The 22,196-nt window shown below is 37.3% G+C and overlaps 1 protein-coding gene across 3 annotated transcripts in view; it reads right to left on the reverse strand.

Moving 5' to 3' along the window:
• Nucleotides 1-2,530: 2,530 nt before the first annotated feature.
• The window catches only part of CDYL (chromodomain Y like), a 103,406-nt gene continuing 83,740 nt past the window's right edge, over nucleotides 2,531-22,196 (reverse strand). For all 3 annotated transcript variants that reach the window (XM_030966370.1, XM_030966377.1, XM_030966362.1), the window contains exons 3-7: nucleotides 12,098-12,354; nucleotides 11,318-11,490; nucleotides 8,132-8,342; nucleotides 3,917-4,060; nucleotides 2,531-2,891 (exon numbers count right to left, since the gene is read on the reverse strand). In XM_030966370.1, the coding sequence (XP_030822230.1) occupies nucleotides 2,733-2,891; nucleotides 3,917-4,060; nucleotides 8,132-8,342; nucleotides 11,318-11,490; nucleotides 12,098-12,354 (944 nt within the window). In that variant the 3' untranslated portion in view covers nucleotides 2,531-2,732. The remainder of the gene's footprint in view (nucleotides 2,892-3,916; nucleotides 4,061-8,131; nucleotides 8,343-11,317; nucleotides 11,491-12,097; nucleotides 12,355-22,196) is intronic.

Raw genomic sequence — 22,196 nt, forward strand, 5'->3', positions numbered from 1 at the left:
GCTTGTTGTTTGAAGTCTATAATGTTCCTGTTGTTGTTGTTCTATTATGGCTTTGCAGAGACTGAACTAGACTTGACTGCAACCTTCACACACATCAAAAGCATGGGACAGTATTTTCCTGAAGAAACATTACTCCCATAGTCCAGTGTATGGACAACAAAAGGTGTGTACTATTTATGCGTGACAACATGATTTGTTAATAGTGTCAAGTTAGTTACTGACGGTGTATAGGAAGCGGCCTGAGTTACGTTTTCCAGTCAGGAATTTAAAACAGTCAATAAATTATTCCCATTTTATCATGCAAACTGTAGGCAGCATAACAGCCTGACTGATAGCAACACAAAAAAATGAATTAAGTAGAATTATTTTTTCAGGTGAACTGCCTGTACCTTCAACTGATTTAATTCTAAATGTCTTCACTGTAACAATTCTTTCATGTTTAAGGAAAGCATAAATAATCCCTCCCAGCTAATACAGATATATATGAATGAATACATATATATATATATGAACGCTATGGCCTGAGAGGTATTAGAAAAGCAATCTTCATACAAATTGAACTCTAAAAGGTTTGACACTACAGAACTCATAGGTAAAGGTGTCTTTTATTCTTCTTTTCACTAAAATCAAATTCAACCAAGGAATTCTAACTTAACCCCCACTATTGTAAGGAAAACAGTCTTTTTTAAGAGATTGCAAAAAAGCATTTACTGAACATTAGTTTGAACACTAACAAAATAATTAAAAGCAGAATGACTCCCTATGTCCTCTTTTCCCATCTGCCTCCTGTTAGAGAAAACTTACATAAAATTTACATCAATAAATTAATATTCAAGTTTTAATTTGAAAGAATTAAGAGCTTTTTAAACAAAATAAAACAAATATTAAAGCCTCTAAGTTACAAGATTTGTTTCAGCAACTTCAAAACTAGAATGGAAGTGTCTTTCAAAAAGACAACTCTGTGAGAGAACCACATTTAAAATGTGTTAAGAAATATTAGTTTTATTTAACCAGTTTTCACAGCTGAATATTTATTCTATAAAAACTTTACAGATTGTACAGTTTATATATAGTTCAAACTACTAGAACAAAGAAGTAGGTCCCACAGATGCAAAAATACTGTACCAATTCAAGGTAAAGGCAGATTTACACACTGTACAGCTCTCCACTGGGAAGGGGAGGTGGGTCAGTTCCAAGTAAAAAGTTCAAAACTGTACAAAAATAAGGTTTGATTTAATTTTCATTCTTCATAATACATTCAATAAGATTGCAAGCACAGATACCCAAGTAATAATAGATATCTGCAGTCAGGAATCAATAACCACTCCTGAAAGGAATGCAAAATAGGTCTATTTACACAGGGCACTCTTTTACACCATACTGCATATAGTGTATATTTCAAATAATAAAAAAGCATAGACAAAGAACATTAAACATCTAATATAAGGTAGTTTTTTTTTTAAGAGGTTTTTTTTTTACTTAATAGTGTGCCAAAAGAATTTTAACTTATTAAATAATATATTCTAAGTGAACCTAAAATTTATGAACATAAAATGCATTTTTGGTGTAATACATCAATTAAACCAGCAAATAGGAAAAAAGAACCAAAAACAAAACCCAAACTGTATATAAAGTAGTATTTTCACCCAGCAACAGGAGCACTTATGTAGTTATTAAAAAACCAAAATAAACAAATAAAACCCCCCAAACAAACAAACAAAAAAACAATCCAGAGAGGCTTTTTAAAAACCCACTAAAACTAACTTATAACTTAGGTAATTCATACATAAGATATTCAGTGATTCACTAATACTGCAAAACAAGCTTTTTTGTGTTGGTTTTTTTTTTTTTTTTTGTTTTCCTTCCTTCCCCCTTCCATTTCCCTCTGGCTCTCCCTCATTCCCTTTCCCTAAGAGACAGTGGTTTCTTCATGCTGTCTGGGTAAGAATCAGACATACTCCTGCCCCTTTCTCCCACCCCTCCATACCTCCCCCCCAAAAAATAACAGAGTGTTTCCTTAGCATTAATCCTGAGCACACTCTCTTTTTGGGGATATGTGTGATTTAAGCATAATAGGGTTTATTTACCCCAAAGTTTCAGAATGTTCCATTACTTGAGGTATTTCAACCTTCTTCTGAGACAAAACCTTTCTCTAAGCTGACTCATTGGGCAGAGAAAGCAAGGGCTGGCTAATACCCGTTTCAATTCTGTATTCTCATGAAAAAGAAAAGCATTACTCCAGACTTCCCTGCCACACAGAAAATAATGCAACACCATTCACTTTTTAATTAATTCTCTATTTGATACAGTACTAGCCAAAGATAACAAAAACTAGAGCTTTTAAAGAGATGTTTGGTAGTGCACTCTATCATTTTTAACCTAGTGTGTGTGTGTGTGTGTCTACATACACACTCTCACACATATTACATTTATATCTATATATATATATAAATATATATATATATATAAAAGACATATATAGATATATGCACACACATACACTTGTGTGTGTATACATCTGCATGTAACAATCAGGGAGAAAGGAGTTTTGTTCAAATTTAAGAGATACAGTACTTTTAAACCCCTTGACAATAAAAGGGGAGGGGGGCTGTGTGTCCACTCCTGTTCCCAAGCTGAGCAAGGGGTTAGTTTATATAAGGGGTTTTTTAAATGGGCTTATTTTGCTTGCCCTGATGTCCAAGAAATACAATTCCAGTGTCACGGGCATCTCATCAGAATTCATCAATTCTGTTCTGCAGATATTTTAACATTGAGTCCATCCCTTGTGCTGAGCCCCAGATTTTCTTCAAAACTTCACACTCCTTTTCATTTGCTTGTTCCAAGTCCACCTTCATGATGTTCCGTACTAAAGCTTTGGATTCTTCAAGTACCTGGGCCAAAATGAAAAAAAGGGGAGTTGGGTTAGTATTGCCTGAGAACTGAGCACCCCAGGTGCTTCTATGGGCACAGAAAAGGTTTATGTGGACAAATGCTGGAGCTGATTATCAACTTAAGCTTATCAATTCATTACTATGACTGTAAGAAATGTTTCTCATAATCATCTTCCTTGTGGCATCCCACAAAATTTCTTTTACCTTATACCAGCACAATTTAAAAGTGCACAAAAGTGTGAAAATAATGAAAATCATAAAATAACTAGGAAAAAATATATATGGTTTTGCAACTACAGGAAAGTGCAAGGCCATAGTAGTGAAGGATAATCATAACACTCTTATCCCAAACTGCTCTAATAAGTGGCCAGATCTTGATTTCTTGAGCACTTAAAATACTGAAAAAAGATCTAATTTGTCTTTTCTGTTTAGAAAATTAATAATTTGCTTTTAAAATTCAGAATTTCTAATGCACAGAACAATTAATTTGTACGACACCTTCCTTGGAAGAAAGTTAAAATTACCACTATTTGATGCCATCTTGTGCAACTGCCAGTAGCACACATAACCACTACATTTACTCATAAAACAAAGTCCAGCACAACATATTTATTTCCTTGGTAATTTAAATGAAAACTCAACCTAACTCAAGATTTCTGTGTTTCTGTGCAGATATTAGGGCAACTGTTTATACTGTTCATTAGAGTAAGCTGGACTTCAGCAACTATGTTAATACCAAATTACATTATAAAATCCAATGCTGGTTTAATTTATGTTCCTTATCAAATGCCACAGTACACTGTAGTTAAGAAGAATCAGATAAAAACTTTAAAAATAATCCTTAAAAAACCCAAACCCAAGAGATACATAAAAATCTGTCAAAAAACATTGCTGTATTATAATGCAGTCCTTGTTTCATGAGAAGAATTTTTTTTTCCCCAGGACATGAAGATGCAGTCCAGTACTACTTAGATTAATTCTTACTCATCTAATCATAAAAATACAAGAAGATAAAGGAAACTTACAACTGAATTACATGTGACAAGTTCTTTAATTCGAACCATTACTTCCTGTGTGAATGTTCCTGGCCAGAACACTTGGGAGACGAGTCCTTTGGCACAAGCTTCCTGCGCCGTCAGCTTCCTTCCACTGAACAACATTTCATTGGCCTGAAGGGATAAAAAGTTACTTCTGGTATGAAATGTAATGAGACAAAACTCATCAAAGGAAAAATGTTCAAAACAAATAAGAAAAATGCCTGCACTGTTTGAAATAGTTTTATTGCAGCTCTTCCAAGTTTTAATTAAAAAAAGAAAAATACTGGCCTACAGCTGGCTGGTCTGTGTTGTTGACCAGTACTAGGTCAGTAGTTATTGAAATGTGGATGTCTATGATTAATGGTTAAATGTGAAAATGTCTTCTGTCATCGCCTGGCTGTGAATGTTTGTTAGCTCTGGCTTTCTTGCAGTATTGCTGACTTGGTTATCTGTGTATGTGGGAATAGGTTGTAAAGCCTGGCAAATCTGTAAAACAGCAATGAATACATCAGCTTGCCCTTTATAATGATGTATTCCAATTTCTGACCAAATTCATAGAAAATAAACATTTACATTTTCTTCAAAAGTCCAATACTGAAACGATAAATCCTTTAAGTATCTGATATAGCAGTCTTATTAAAAAACCCCAGTATTTAAAAGATCTTGCACGTGGTTTCAGGTACAGAATCGAGTACTACCTTCTATGCAACAAGATGCTCTCTCTAGTTCTGTAAATGTTTTTGATTTGTAATTATAATGCACTTTACTATTTACCAATTTCCCCATTAAAGTTTTGTCCTAGCCACTTTAATTCTAGCTTTAGTGAAGCTTTTTATACAGTTTGCAGTGACATTTACATGGAAACAGGCAGTGGAAATTAAAAGGTCAGAGTAATAGTCGACCTCAAAAAAAAAAGTCAGTGTTATTGTTTCATAATGACTTATTTCCACTGAAAAATATGACAAACCCATTACCGAATTCTTGAAATATAGGAAATAAGGCTGTTCTAAAATACAAACCTGACAGGTGTAACACTTCTGAGGGAAAAATATGAGGTTTTTAATGCTTTCTGATAGTGGAACTTCTGGTAATTGCTTTAGGAACTTTCAGTTAAGGATCTCAAATAATTAATAATTAACTTAATAAATAATTATTTACTTGCTATGATACCATGTTCCTAGTACTGCATTTTATACATGAAGCAATTTGGAGATTCTGCAGTCTCTTATTTGTTCCATTCTAATAAAATACAAAGTCTGGGCTCTACTGGCATTTTACTTCCTGACTGCCAATCCATTAGGAATGCAAGAAAAATACCCAGCCAGTTTCCTAGCATATTTCACTTTGATTTTACCATCAGCACATCTCTCACAGTTACTATAGAAAGCTGTGTTTCACATATATTAGTTGATAACAACCCAAATCTCTTGCACTAGGATCGAGTTCTATACCCTATAGTTCTACCTTCTGTGAACACAATATCAAATATACAAGGTTCATTAACCATTCCTTCTCATTTTCCAGAATGTATGTGAATAGTAATAACCTGAAATACTAGATAAAAATCAGAGATGTATACATGGTTGTCTAAAAAAGGAATCCTTTTTCCTACACAGTTGGGAAAAAATTAGTCTTCCAAAATAATTTAAAAACCACTTAACAGTTCTATGAAAGATCAAAATGTGAAGTCAATCTAACTAATACTTATGACAGGCAAGCATTTAAGCCAGGTGGTCAGGTCTACATATTCCTCACATGTATCTTTGCAAGGATAAAAACCAATGCTAGAAAGCCTTTTTTTCTCCTAAAACTTAGTTGCAACTGCTGAGTTCTCCTGAACATGAAACACCCTATGTGAGAATGGTGCAGTTATCTTATTTCTGCCAGATGTAACACAGTATTAGCATAAAATCTCACAAGAAATGAGCATTCCCATTGATGTTCTCCCTTGACAGGTTTTGAGGGGAAATCTCTTGCTCTGGCATCTTCACTTTTGATCTATACACAACATCTGCTGGAGACCAACTGCTAAACAAGCTTTAATCCTAATCATGCCTTGTACCTGCTGTAAAAATTAACTCGCTCGGTGGTTACTTTCCAAGAAATATACTACAGCCATAGAAATGAATGTGACAAAAATATTTCACTAACATTCTCATTAGCAACCTTCATTTTCTACTCTGAGCAGAAAATGTCTCCTTCCACAGAGGAACTTCACTTGGACCTCTGGACTCCTCTTCCAAGTGAGGGCTTTGAGGCTCACCAGGGTCCTTTTCTGCAAGGCCACAGGCACCATGGAGCAGCTCAGCTCTCTTGCACAACGATCAGGAGGCAGCTGGCCTCTGAACCACCCCAGACCCTGGCTCTGACAGGACTCCAGGCACTGTGGAACTGCGTTTCCCTCCTGACTGACAGAAAAGCTGAGACATCCTGCCAAACGTGCTGGGGCCTGGCAGGGAGACCCAGTGTGTGAAGCCCAGCTCCTGGCCTTCATATCTAGGACCTGACAACCAGAGCAAGAGCTCCATGGCAGATTCATAATAACACCTCCCCAATACAGACATCACCTTCATGTCTATTACAGATTATTTTCAAAACTCAAAAGCCAAGTTTAGGGACACATCTAAAATTCTTCGTAATTCCAAGACGGTATCAGTTTTAAAGCCTAAGGTTTGGGCTTCAAATTTCCTGGAATAAACCCATGGTTGAAAATGGGGGGGAAAGAAACCCCCCATCCATGACAGACATGCTCACCCACAGAAGGTGACTGACCCCACATGGAAGATATTTCCAGGAATCTTGCAATGGATCATTTTTACACAGCTGCAGCTAACAACATTGCATTTTAAAACTGACTTACAGGAGTTAGGGGTGGCACTACTCCTGCTGAATTGATACATTTGTAGAAAATGTTATGATGCATAGAGAGGCCTTAATTTTTTGCTTTGCATATTTTTTCCCCTGAATGTTAGGCATTTCACTCATAACATCTTCCTGCTGACTTCTCTCTCTCTTTTACAGACAAAAAACATGCTTCCATATCAAAGTCTTCAGTATGGATTCTGAACATATTTCATGAAATGCGCTGAGTAAAGTTCAGCTTTGTCCCATAGAGACACTGCTTTGCTGCAGAGAGTCAAGGATAGTATAAAAACAGTGGATTTTTTCCCCTTTTTTGCACTGATCATTTTGGAATTGTTACCACTGGAAATTTTCAATTAAAATCTTTATATTTAAGAATGAGAGCATTCACAAACACACATGAAAGAGTGCACCAGGGAAGAGCTTGTGTTTTTGTACAACTTCTAAAGAAAAGAAAAGTAACAACCACAAGTCTTTAAAGGACGAGTATGTATGGAATGGATGGATGAATGGATGGATGGCCAAATAAAAAGGGAAAGGAACAATCAGTAATTTGAAATATGCTAAGATATTAAATATACTCATATAATTGTTAATCTATTTCAGTTACCTTTTCAGTTCTCTTCTAATAACTAAATCCAAATATGACACAATTAGCTTTTAGAACTGGTGTTTTAATATATATATTTTAAATCAATAAATACCTACAGGGAAAAAATGGCTTTTATACCAAACAGTGATTTTGGAAAACAGGTGTAGCCACAAGCACTTGTTTCATACTGTCCAAACTGGAATAGGACGTAGGTCTAAGTTTTCAAAGAACACAGCATGAAAGAACACTAAGCAACATGAAAATAACATAGGTTGGAGATTCTTAAATAGCTTTTTGTTAGGAGTGCATGGAAGCTGAAATAGTTATTTTGCATAGTGGTGTAAGACTGCTCCTGGCTGGTGTCACAGTGCCCTGCTGTGCAGTGACACCGAGTGCCGCACTGGTGCTGTGCTGAATGCAACACACCCATGGCTGGTCCCCACGAGGCAGCAGCAGGGAAGGTGTGTCTGGGTACACAGGACATGACCCTTCTGACACACCATCAGGGTCAAAGGTGGGATTAAATCCTGTGCCTGCTTTCTGTTCTGTGCATGCAGGTGAAGAGTAAGTTGTAAGAACATGGAGCAGAAAAGCTATAAAGGGCGGCTTCTCATGAAAGGTTTTCATGAGAGAAAGAAAAAAATTAAGAAAAAGACAACACAGGAAGGCAAAAAGTCTTGAAATCACACTGGATAAATTATCCCAACTGCATTGTGAAGCTGTCAGCCCCTACCCTGCAAGCTACTTACAGAAGCCAGGCCCATAATCCGAGGGAATGTAAGGGATGAACATCCATCTGGACTTTGTCCAAAAGTAGTGTATGGTGTTTGAAACCAGGCCTTCTCGTTGGCCCAGACCACGTCACACAGAGGCAATATAGATGCTCCAAGTCCAATGGCTGGGCCATTTACTGCTACAATGATAGGCTTCTTAAACTGAATAAAAGTATTCACAAAATTCCTGAAGAGAAACAGAAACATGTGCTCACTACATATATTGAGAGTGTAAAATATAACAGCCCTTGAAAACTGCATAATAATTCATCTCCCCAGTAACATCACTTTCAAACCCAACCTGATAACCTACCTTCCACAATGAGGTGGTTATTTGATGGATGAGGGGAGAGAGGTGGACATTGTCTACACAGAGCTCAGAGTGAGAATTTCAGCACTGTCTCACATAAGAGTTTTAAAGTCACGCTGTTGATGTATGAGCTGGATGAGCAGACAGTGAGGTGGACTGGAAAATGTGGGAATGGTTGGCCCAGAGGGTGGTGACTCATGGCACAGGCCAGTGATTTAGTGCTGCACCCCACGGGGTCAGTGATGGGTCCAGCCCTGTTCAACAGCTTTGCTGATGATTTGGTTGATGGGGAAGAGCTTATCCTGAGTGAGTTTGCTCAGGATACAAAACCAGGCTGATACACCAGAGGATTGTGCTGCCATCCAGAGGGACGTCAACAGGTTGGAAAAATGAGCTGACAGGAACCTCCTAAAGCTCAACAAAGGAAGTGCAAAGCATTGTGCCTGGGGAGGAACAACCCCAGGCATCAATGCATTCTGGAAGACAAGCTGGAAAGCAGCTTGGCAGAAACTGAGCTAGGGTTCCCAGTGGATACCAAGCAGAACTTGAACCAGCAGCGTGCCAGTGCTATCCTGCACTGCTTTAGGAGGAATGTTGTCTGGAGTGTGCAGGAATTGATCCTGCCCCTCTACTCAGCCCCAGTGTCATTATGGACTTCTCAGTGAAAGGGAGACTCCAGATGATCTAGCAAAGGGGCATCAAGGTGACCCAGGGACTCAGTGAGCTGGGCATGTTCAAGCTGGAGAAGAGAAGGCTCAGGGTCTATCAACAAAGTGTAAAAAAGTACCTGAAAGGGGATGCAAAGAGGACAGAGCCACGCTCTTGTCAATGGTGCCCATTGAGGCAGTGGGCACAAACTGAAACATGGGAGGTTCCCTCTGAACAGCAGGAAACACTTTCTTACTGTGAAGGCAACCAAACAGGCAGCCAACAAGGTCATGCACTCACAGTCTTGGGAGATTTAAAAAAACCCAGGAAATGGTCCTGACCAACCTGCTCTAGGTGACCTTGCTTGAGCAGGTTGGACAAGATGACCTGCAAATGTGCCTTCCAACCTCAACCATTTTTTGGTTCTGTAAAAGCCTACCATTGCTCCTAGCCGAACCCATCACAGTAGCTGGGCAGGTGCAGATTTAACACCCCTCTACAAGCATCAGCTGATACAGCACTTTGATACATCCATGTGTCCCACAGTACCCAGATAAAGCTGCAGCCTTTCCACACCTCTGGGTGCCACAGCTGTGGCACAGCCCTGCTTGGTCCTCACTGTATTCATGTATGGCATCGGCACAAGGTATTTACCTGTGTTTTTAAGTGACAGTAATAAGGTACAAATGAAGATGGCCAAAGCATTATTGGTCTTCATTGAGGAGCTCTTCTCAACAAATAAATCTGCTTTTTAAAATTATGACCATTAATAGTAGAACTCTATTATCCCATATCACACATCTGTAAACTTCCCCATCTCCATTCTTTTGGTCAGTAATAATGGTCTGGGTACTACACTATTAGGAGACATATGCATATTCTCATCCTCATTGACAACAAAAAATAACAATTCATTCCAGTACCCACAAAATACGGATGCTTCTCTGTTCTCAAGCAGTAATGGCTCCAAAAGGTTCTTAGGAAAAAACAGTCATGCGTGTATGAATACATACACAGATAATTTTGAAGTTTTCTCCCTATCTGTATTACATATTTTTGTATTTCTGCAAAACAGAACAATTTTACTATATTGCATTCAGCAGTAAAGGTTATCACACTCCTTCTTAACTCATTCTAGTGAACTGAAACAGCTACATGCAAAAAAAACCAAATCCAAACCTGGAACCATCTCATTCAAGTCATCATACAAATATCCCATCCAGACACAAGATAATTGTAATCATGTCTGAATATCCCAAAGAGGACCATCTCTAGAATATACATGAAAAGTACCTTATTTGAAAGGGAGGGTGTGTGTTCATAAGTCTTTTAAGTCACCTTTGCCCATTTTATTAACAATGACTATTAGGTGAAAAAACAGGTTTCTGAAAGGGCCCAAATTTAAATAGTGATAGAAGCTCAGTGCTAAGAGCTTCTGGCCATATCTGAAGTCACTGCATAAGCAACTTTTATGTGAAATGACTTAAGAATTTCCTTTGATAAAAGTAACTATAATCATCTTTACGAACCAACTGTGCCTCCAATGAAACAGGCTTTACATGGCCATGGCATTTTTTTTAGAAATATGACCACCGATAACAACAACAGAAGAAAGGCTCTGAAAGAATATAGATACTCTGGAAGAATGCAAGAGACCAGGATCTCAAAACCAGTGCTCAAATGTACTTGTTTGTATTATTATAATGTGTCTCCAAGATTCATGCTTTTTGCTATACATTTTCTTCTACTTGGTAATAGTTCAGATCAATTTGTTTAAATGTTAGGTTTGGTACTTGGCATTGGGCTGATGATCACCAGTATTAATCTACTCCTCTGAAATATCCATCATTCCACTTCTCTGAATGTACTATATCAATTTACTCATTCAATACATGTCTTGAATTATGGTGTATTACATTTGTTTTCTGGAAACCCTGTGGCTATTTAAGTATTTTAATATTGGTTTTAACTGGAGAAGTATTGCAATACTCCCAGTTTTCACAGTTAAAATTTAAAATTAAAAATGCATGAAATGACAACCCAAATAGAAAAGGACAAGAAGCATAAAGAAGTGGTGCACACTATAATGTAACTGGTGAATGTCTGAGATATTTTTGAATAAGAGACTTCTGAAATAAAGATAGAAGAAGTCAGGCCATATGATGAACAATACCCATCAGATGACTGAAGATAGCCATACATACCTAATAGCTTCTGCCATCTTAGTGCTTTCCTTTTTTCTATCATCCGTTAAACGTCGTATAAAATAAATAAAATCAAGACCACAGCAGAAAATGCTACCAACTGCACTGAACAGCACAAGTTTACTGTCATCTGCAGCTGCTGTGTTCAGTGCACTTTGGACTTCCTTCATTACCTGGAAAATAAAAATTTCATAAGAATCATTTTAATCCATCATTAACAAAGTGGCATGTTGCTCTCTTCCCTTCCTCCCCCTATGAGACTCTTCAACAACTTTAATTTTTCCTTAGGATACACTCAACCATCTTATTAGAAAAGTTAACTTCCTTCATTATCCAAAAAAAAAAGGAAGTTAATGTATTAGAAGCTTTGCATTTCAAAAGTGTAATTAGACAAAGATAATTAAATCATTAAGGAAAGATCTATTAGGTGTTATCTGTAACTAAAATAGTAATTCAGCATTTCTGTAATTTGGACAGCAGATGGCATATGCAACCAGTACAGGAAAAAAAAAGAACCTTAATTGAGGCTGAAGGTTTTTTCAAGTTGCACTTTGTAAATCACTGTACATCTTATAAAAGACAGTACACATCAACATGGTCAGGTAACAGAATTTTTAGATGCGAGTTACACATAGAGTCAAGTGTACACATAACATCTTGCAAGTAAGAACCTGTATTGTGTTTTGTGTACATTTGTGCCTGAATAACAAGCAGAAATGAGGCAAGGACTTCAAATTCCCTTCCCTTCCCCTCCCCTCCCCAAAGCAGAATTGTTCTGACCTCTGGATTTAATGAATTATTTTCAGACGATTTTGTTGATAGCAAAATGTGTGTGAATCCATCCTGTTTCCTGACAACAATGTCTCTGTACCGGTACGCGCTCTCCGTTTGCCTCACGCTGAAGCGTAGCCTTTTATCGAAGGGCGGTTCTCTCCTGTCATCAATAAACCTTCGCTTGCTGGCTGTCACTCCTGTTACGGATGTCTGGATGTTGGTTGTACCATTGGCTGCTAATGCTTCCATAAAGGTGGGTGTACCTGGAAAGAGTTTAAACAAGTACAATTACATTTGAGTAGCTCACCCATCTCAAAATCCCTATTACCATGAAAACATGCAACTCATTAAGAACATACAGTAAATATGAAATTCAGTCTCCTAGAACTTATTGAAAAAGACCCTGTGAACACAGCAAAATTGAAGTGACAAATGTATTCAAGAAATTAATTTTACCATTTTGAGGATATACAATTAGAATAAGTCAAACAGATCAATTGTCATACATCTCTTTTTAAAAGGGTGGAACTGTGAATTTAACCTAATACCAATGCACTTCAGTAGGTTAATGGTCTGCTTTCTCCCTTTCCAACATTTTAAAGTCATTTAACAGCATCAACATTGCTAAGAGAAAGCAAAAGCCTTTTGTTTCAATTGGAAATTATTATAAAGAAAAAGACACTTAGAATAAACCAAAGAATTTGATTGACAAGATCATAAAAAGCAGAATAGTTTTAAAAGAAAAATGGAAATGAAGAAATGCAGACTATACTTTGAGAGGAGCACAAGACCCATGAAGTGATGGATATTTTAATGGATTCATAGACAATGAGATCTTTCTCATGTTAAACATTTTTTGCTACTGGAATTGGCAAATAGACAATTAAGTTTTGCTGGTCTTGTTCCCAGTCCCTTACACAGAGGGAGTTTGAAGGCATGCAAGTAAACAGGCCATTCCTCATGTCACAGAAGGGACAGGTTTTTCTGCAGTGCTCATTAGAAACATAATACCAAATAATTACCATTCATTAGGGATAAAATAAGAGAACCTACCGGATCTGTATGTTTAAGTCTCCATGACCTAAACATTAGAACATAATGCCTCTGTATGTTTAGGTCTCCATGTAAAATCTCCCCCAGATTTGTCATACTAAAGTAATGGAGTGTGCATAGGACAGGGGGGTTAAAAATATTGGGAAAGTGTGTTAGAGTCCAAGACAGTGAAGTTTTGAAAGACTTTTCCTGAGAATTGAGCTCTGAGACTAAAATCTTCTGGAAAGCCACTACCTCTATCTCACTAACAGGTACTTCAGAACATCATGCATATGATGTCTTAGGAAGTAGAGTTAAACCACGTATAAGTAAATTATTAATTAAATGTTATTGTAATTTGTCATTATCTTTCTGAATAAGTTATATTTTTAAATTAAATTATTTCAAATTTTGTTTTAACTACAACATACTTCAGACACTTGTGCATCCAATGAAGACATTAAAGAGGCTCACTTAAGTAACTGGAATGTCCAATATCTTGATATTTCCATTGTATTCAAGTGCTGCTTACCTTGACTCATATGAAGTATGAGAGAGATAATAAGAAAAGAGACTAAATTTAATTAAAATTTAGAACATTATACCTTTTCCTACTTATACTGCAGAAATTGTCTCTGGATATAAATGAAATTTTTATATCAAGTATTTTAAAAATAAATATTTTATTATAAATATATTATGATTAATTAGGCAAGTTGTCTATTTAAGGATCTATACAATAATAAGATTTATTCTATTTTTAAGGTCTTTCTTGTTGTATTAGTGATTTAATCCTCTTACCATCTCACTTTTTGTGAAGAAGTTAAAGACAATTCAGAATTTTTTAGTTGTTTAAAGTGAAGAGTAAGAAACTGGATTCAGTTTGAGATCAGTTTTAGATACAGAGATGAACAAAATTAAATGGAAGACCAGTATTTTGTATTGACACAAAAATTTCACATTTATTCTCAAATTTCCCATGGCTTATAAAATTCCTTTCGATTTCATTTCAGCAGAATAAATAAAAATTTGTTGTATACTAAATATTAATTTGATGAGGAATGCTTTCAACTTTTTTTGAAACCACATTATGCCAATTACATTCCTTTAAAAGAATTCTCTTGAAAGGGAATTTGCAGGAACATCAACGTTGCCCCATATTTCATTAGGAACACAAGAAAAAATGGTATCACTGGCTTGGTTTTCCATAGGAAATGTAAATTAAAACAACTGAAATCACTTCTGATTTTTAAACCCCAATCAAAGTTTTTTAAGTCTTGTGTCCTAGCCATAGTGAAAACCATGGAGAATTGGGAAAGCAGGATAGACTAGACTAAGCCAAAACAAGGAGTCAGTAAACTTGTGCAAAACCTCTGAGCCTGTATTTTCCCACAACTCATTCTTCCAAAGATATACTCAAATACCAGAAAATTACTTTTGAGATGCAAGAGACAATGATTATATACTTTGGGAGACAAAACTTCTGGCAAGGAAGATCAAGATGTAAACACCACAGGTCAATTTTCATGCTTATTGAACTGGCAAGAGACCTCCTGATTTTTTATATAAACCCTGTCTACACTTATCAATAGTTGGGAGTTTCAAACCACAAGCAAGGGACAGCTGCAATTCTGGAAGAGGAAGAAGTCTCCTCTTTCCAATCATATAAAAACACTTCCAGGATACTTGGAGTGGAATAAAAAAATCTGTCAGCTTCAGAAACTGTAATTCTGCACAGGAAGACTCGGCCAGCCAGTACAGATCAGAATATGGCACAGAAAGGTTTAAAACATGTCTGTCATTACTGATGGAAGTTTGGGACCCTGTATACCTGACAGCACAGGGGGCTCTTTCTCTTGGTGTTTGGTCCTTGGAAGCAAAGGGACAACTCAGAGAACATAAAGCAGTATTTCATTTTCTAAGTACACAGGCAAAGGTGGTTTTGCTGCTCAGTCTTGAGCACACGGTACAGCAAATAGGGATGAAAATAAAAAAGTTCAATTGAGAGTTAACTGTATTGCCAGAGATTTCCTTACATGAAAACTTTACATTAAGGTGGCTTATCTTCAGGATTATTACAGATGTATTTTAGTATTTTAAAACAGAGTTTTGTAACAAACCAAAAGCAGTTCTGTATTTTAAGACATTAATAGAGATAGCATAATAAAGATAAAACACCACAGCCCTCTCCTTTCAAACTGAGCTTCCAAAAATAAGTAAGGACTTGGAAAGAAAGGCAGTTTACCCTGGATATGAAGAACTGATGAAGAACTGTTTCTTTAAAACATAAACAAACAGCTTATAGTTATATAAAAACCTTTCCACCTGCAGATCGTTAACTATGTGATCTCAGAGCTGAAGACAGTAGTACTACTGGGCAAAGCCAAAGCTTCTCTACACAGATGCAAAAGGAAGTTAAGGAGTACTTTGTTCTGCAGCTGTTGACCAAACCCTGGTGACAGTCAGCAATTTCAGGCAACTGCCCTTGGAGGGAAAAAAACCTAAAGCTATGAGCAACAGATAAGAAGGGAACTGGTCTTATCCAAAGGAAGACAGACACAAAATACCAGTTTTGGGAAAGGGGCAGAACAAAGGTGTTTTTGTTAAAAACACAAGTTATGCTCACTTTACAACAAAGCAAAATTAAAATCCCAAGTGCCTCTCTAAGATATTCATGCCTCACTGCTACTGAGAAGTTAAGTTTAGCTTACATATCAAGCCTTGAATACAAATACTCCCCTCCCTGTAACAATACTGGGGATACATCCAAAGAGATGGTCTAAAACCAGCCAAGCTTCTTCTGCACACTTCTTTTTGGGTACATATGTGTTGGTTATCTTAATTCAAGGTTTTACTGACAGAATGTGCTGTCTTTGAAAGCTTAGCATAGATGCCTAAGGAACAAGCACAAGAACATGAGAGGTGTGAACAATACTGTCTGAGTATTTTCTTTAACTCCAGCCACCAGAAACTTAGCAATTACTAAATTTGCATGCCCAGAATCATAGGCTGCACCAAACCCCATGTATTTAAATTCATCTTCTCCACGGGATTGTCCAATTTATTTCTGAAACCACTATGGGTTTGTGTTCCAAAGAATCTCTTGGCAGCAAGTTCTGGAACATACATGTTAAGTTTCTTCATTCCTTTCATCAGAGCCCTTCTCCAGATTGAGTAGCCCCAGTCTTATTTCCCTTTTCTTCTTCCAGAAGCCAGTCCAAGCCTGCCATTCTTCTTCCATGCTTCTTCCTCTTCTATTTACTCTTGGAACAGGGCCCAAAATGGGACACAATATTCAATATGGGTTTTGTTCTTTTTTTTAAACTACCACCAAACAGATGCTTGCAGAAAACTATCCAAAACAAACCCAATGCCATTTCCCTGAGCAGCAACACATAGCCAGGAACCAGTCACTGTTTTATGTTTTGCTATAGGCACAGTTTGGTATGTAAGCCTGTTTTGTCCCCTCCTCAATGCCTGGCATTCATCTGTACTGAAAGTCAGCTCTCATTTTACTCATGAAATCATTCAGTATTTTCAGAGAAGCCTGATGTGTTCACAAGGAGCTTTTGGAAGTCCCATGTCTTTCCTGTACCCTCCTGGCACCACTTATGTCCTTCCCTACACTAAGTGATGAAGGGGTTAATGAGAAACATCCCATTTGAATAAGCAAATGAACAAACACCACCAGCAGCAACGTCTTAAAGTGTTAACTGCAGAAATAAAACTGTAACTGCAACTGATTACAACTCAAGTACCAGACAGGGAACAATATGATCTGGAAAACTGATTAGTAAAAACAACTTGAATTTTCGATAGAAAAAGAAATTAAAATCCGGTGCTAGAAGTAAGTTACATTTTTTTCCTTAAATCCTTTCTGTACTTTTACTTCTTCATTGTACCCTGAATATATAATCCACAAGAGCTCAAAATTAGTTGTCCAGTGCAGGTTGCCTCACATTTAATTTTTTGCCTACAAACAGAGGTGTTTTGTTACATGTTCCTATGTATTAGCAATCTCTAACTGTAAACACTGTTAAGCTTTTCCAGTCTTAACTCTGCACTACATCAAATATTTCACAGGAGACAGGAATTCCAGACAGTGATACCACAATGCAAACATAATACAGAAGAGCTTCCAGTATTTTTTCCACTTCTTCAGTGATTACACAGAAAACATCTTAGAATTGTAGTGTATTAGCACAGACTAGAGAAACTAAAAATGAAGGTTCTAAACCTCCTATGCATGTGCTTATTTTTTGTCTGAGTAAGCATATTAATAGCACTTAAGTTTTTGAACCAAAAGTCCCACTTTGAAATGTCACAATAAATATTTGCAAGAAAAAGTCTCAATTGTACATTTCACCTAAAATGCTGATTTGCTCTGTGTTTCTGAAAGAGCATTCAAAATGTGCTGGTCCCTTATATAAGAAAGATGCAACTTCATTTAATTCCTTCCAGAATATGGTGTTACCTAGATACAAAGCAGGAACTAACCAGCAATAAATTGTGCACACCCCAGCATCAGAACAGGCATCCCTAGAGATGCCTTGGAGGAGAGGGGGTAGGAAAAGGACAATATTCCTTCAAATCATAGGTTGATCATGACTGCAATACTGTGCTGCTGATACCCTCATCAAGACCCTTACTGTGGAGAGGGAGGGAGTGTTTGTGCCCTGTAGTACTCTCCTTGCTAAATGAAGTGAACCACTTCTGATTCTGTTTCAATGAAATAGGTACACAGGCAACCAGCAGATGTTCTTCAGCCATCTTCTGTTTTTTTTTGCAAATATGCCACATTTCAGTGCAAGGACTACAGGTTTTAAGAACAGATTAACTGGCAAATTACGATAGAACTTGTTGGAACATCAGCAGCAGGAAACTACAACTCAGCAGCAAGCAGTCATGCAGTGAGGCTGGCAGGCTTGATTGTCAATGTCTACCTTCAACCCCTAAAAAGTCCTTTTCTCATGCTGTTTAATTACAATTCTTTTCCATATATTTTGTATAGGTGTTAATCATAAATGTAACTTGGAAACACTGCTCCTATTAAACCTACATTTCTTACAGGACACTGCTGTTGTGGACAAAATTAATACGAGAAGAGAAAAACACACATGTGGCACAGTAATATTTCTCTACTCAACTTTTGAACTTTTTCTATCTTACACTAGCTTTTAATCCTGGCTACCATGTCACATTTAGAGTAATATTGTCTACAATTACTGGTCGCATTGGACTTTAATAGGTTATAGGCTATTAATTATTTTTGCTTTTGGATGCCTTTCCTTTTCAGAACATAAGCATCCATGTGAAGATAAACTCGTAATGCCAACCAAAAATGCAACTAATCAGAACATAAAATTCTATTACTGGAAGTGGGTAACCAATACAAGAGAAAATGGCATTTCTTCACCCTTGAGTTAAATAGGTTTACATTAGCCTGACTACTTTATATTGTATAAGTGGAAATAATAATTTTAAAAAATTACATATGTTAAAAGATGGGAATAACAAAATGCTAGACCTAAGATTTGCTAAGACCATGCTCACAAGAGCAACAAGGATAACATTATTAATAGATAAATTGGCAATATATCTTTTAAGGAGTATGGTTTAAGTTTTACTGTCTTTGAAGAGGAACTGTGCACTTTTATGCATAATGTATTAAGCAAACTTTCTAGTCTCACAGTGGAAAGAAAATGTCCCACTCCTAACAAGTCCAAAATGTTTTCCAAATACATCTCCCATTCTTATTATTTCACCAAAAATAGAAAAACAAACACTCCTCAGGTAGCAAAATCTTTTTCTCCTTTATCATGGATCAAGATAAATAAGAACTGTTTTCTATGCCACTTCCACTGCAGTTTTAGCCTGTTTCTGGAGTGATTTGTCTTCCACTGAATCTAGTCAAGATGCTACTGACAAATAGAAAACAGTACATGACTGTTCTCACCATTTTAGATGGCTGTAAAGAAAAAATATAGATAAAAATTCCTATGTGCCTCCAGTATTACTCCAGTCAAGAAATCCCAACCATACTTCACAATAGCATGCACTAAAGTATTTGATGTGGGAGGCAAAGAGTTAGTTTCATTTCTTTTTTTCATGAGTAAGTCAAATCAGAAAAGCCTTTCCCAGGTTACAGACTCCTTTTTGAGATATTTTAATACTGGGAACATTTCATAAGGGAAAACTCTTCTACCTCAGTATTTTTGGAGCTGCGGGTTATGTTACCACAGCATTCATTCAAAATGCTCTAAAATTTGAGAGTTAAGCAAGGACATCTCTCGGGGCTCATCTACAGAGGGAAGCTATTGCAAAATAGGCTAAGGTTTAAACTTGAAGTATACCCAGCTATTTCACACTAACTCCTAAGGTGAAGACATTCTATATTAAGAGCACTTCACCGCAATTTAATCCAGTCCCCTGAGTGATGTGAAAAATGGCTCTCTTTTTGTAGGATATCAGTGTCCCAATGTAAGGCTTCTCTAAAACAGATACTGGCAAAGGACATCCCAGTAGTTTCACTTATAGACAAAAACATATACATGCCACAGTACACATTATATAATGCTTGTAAGGACATTAAAACATTCTAAAACACCTTAGCTAGATTATGAATGAAATTTAAATAGATGGCTATAATACTATACTGGCAGAACACCTACATTTACCTTCTTTTTGAAAACAAATATGAATACTAATTGACAGGTTCATTCTTATCATATAGACAAGGCTTTCAATACCAGACTTTCCAAGAGCTCCATTCACAACTGTCCTGAAAACCATTTGGCATTTCAATGCAGGAAAGCAGTAGACAGGGAAGGCTCAGGACTTCAACAGGTTCAAGACACTGATGTGCATGTGTTAAATTTTCCAGGGAACCCCGAGATCAGAGTGCTGGAGTGAGCATCCCTGCTGGAAAAAAGGCACCTCTATTTTTATCTATCCACCTCAAAAAGGTACATGTGCTTTTCCAGCCATTATGTGATGCCTGCTATTCATAGAAGCTGTCTCAACTTCCTGTGGGATGTTCAACAAGAGGTTCATTAAGAGGTGGCAAATGAACCTGAAGCCATCTTCCAGTACACCAAGGGCACACAGCTGTGTGCCCTAACACCACCAGCTACACTTTATACATGAGAAACCTGCAATACATAATGTATACACAGGCAGACTGTTCTGCAGCAGCACCCTCTTATCAGAAATTACTGACCTTGGAAGAAATAACTGGCTTGGGTGGGAAGGGGAAGAGCAAGAGAGGTCCCTGACTTTTCTAAGAGGTTCCCAAAATCCTCAAGTGAAAAACTAAACATTGCAGTGCTTGGGTATTTAGTCCTGATCCTTGCGCTTATGCAAGAGAAGTGCCAGCTCCTTGACCACTTCTGCTGCCTGAAATGGCCTAGAGCAAAAATCAAGAGCTGGGCATTTGCACCAATAGGAGAAAATAGGGTGAAAAGAAGATTACAGGTCTTGGGAAAATGTAAACACAGCTTTAGGGAACTCTGAGGAATGGGTGATGAAAAGTATCTTTAGGTGTCCCATGCAACAGGTGCTGGATAGTCAGATGCTCTGGACTGAAAAATTAATTCAGAACAGTATCACATTCACCTTGCCCAATATTCCCTTTTAAACTATTGCACAGGATACCATCTACTGGCAACAGCTGAAAGGAGGCATGATGGAGAGGAGTGACAACCTGTGCTTTCAAGCTGAATCTGGTCTCCGTTTTTTGATTATACTAGCTCAGATCAGCACATATACGAGGACCTGCATCAACTGGAGAACTTGTGAAGCATATCCAATAATACCCTAATAGTAATAATCATCATCATCATCAAAAAAAAAAAAAAAAAAACTCCACCAAAACAATAAAATTAAAAAAAAACACTCAGAGAAAGTCCTTAAGTCGACAGTAGAAGACTACCAAGACTAAGACTCAGATCAGATGCTTTGCATGAAGAAAAATATGACATGCTCCCTCAATTAGGCTTTCTCCTGTATCACTGCAGGAAATCACTAGAAAGGCCAGGAGGCATTTGTCTTCACATCATTTTGCCCTGACCACAGTACAAGTGGTGTAGCTCTCCACACCTGGGATTTGCAGAGAAAAGATCTTGAACATGTTGCACGGTGTAAGAAGGACACAGATCTGCTGGAACAAATCTAGAGGCACTGGAACAGGTTGCCCAGAGAAGCTGCGGATGCTCCGCCCCTGGAAGTGTTCAAGGCCAGGCTGGATGGGGCTTGGAACAATGGGGTCTAATTGAAGGTGTCCCTGCCTCTGGCAGAGGGGTGGGAACTGGATGATCTCTAAGGTCCCTTCCATCCCAAACCATTCTACAATGATGGCCACAAGTCTTGGGAAAATGCCCATCACAAGTTTTCATTGCATTTTGCAACAAAGTGGTAAACAAACAAACAAACAAATAAATAACACTCCCCCCCAAAAATGTCCATGATACAGCCCAGGGAAATAACCACAGCTGCAAGCAGTGAGCAGAGAAGGCATCTCAGCCAGCAGCTGAAGGGCTGGAGGCAGTGAACTGCCCTTACTCAGCAGGATGGATTACATGCATGGGTTCTATTTGGGTGCGTGCTCTCCATACTGCTGAGGAAAGCAATAGGCATCTGTGGAAGACCTAAAGCTTTCCATTGCATTGGCTGTTGTCATATTTATAAACAAATTATCAAAGGAAAAATCTTACAAACAAAAAACCTGAACTGATAAGTCCATAAACTACTAATTAAGTAGTTAACTGGCTGCCATACATAGAAAATGGTTCAGAGCTGCCAAAGTGGCTTCCCTCAGGCTACAAAGCAAGGAATATAGAAGCCAGGATTATTAGTTACAGGTGGTCTCTATCCCCAAAAGCTATTTTTTCCTGTAAGAATCTGCTTTTATGAAACACTGGATTTTTTTCTTTACAGAAATTATTAGTATCTAGATTAAAATACAAGTACCAACAAAGATACTATTGCTATACAGAAGAGACAGCTAAAGAAGCAACAGAGGTAGCATGGTGATATTTAATTGGGACATACTATTTCAGCAGCACCAGTGTATAAA

Source organism: Camarhynchus parvulus, chromosome 2, assembly GCF_901933205.1.
Source record: "Camarhynchus parvulus chromosome 2, STF_HiC, whole genome shotgun sequence".
In the NCBI taxonomy this organism is placed as follows: Eukaryota; Metazoa; Chordata; class Aves; order Passeriformes; family Thraupidae; genus Camarhynchus; species Camarhynchus parvulus.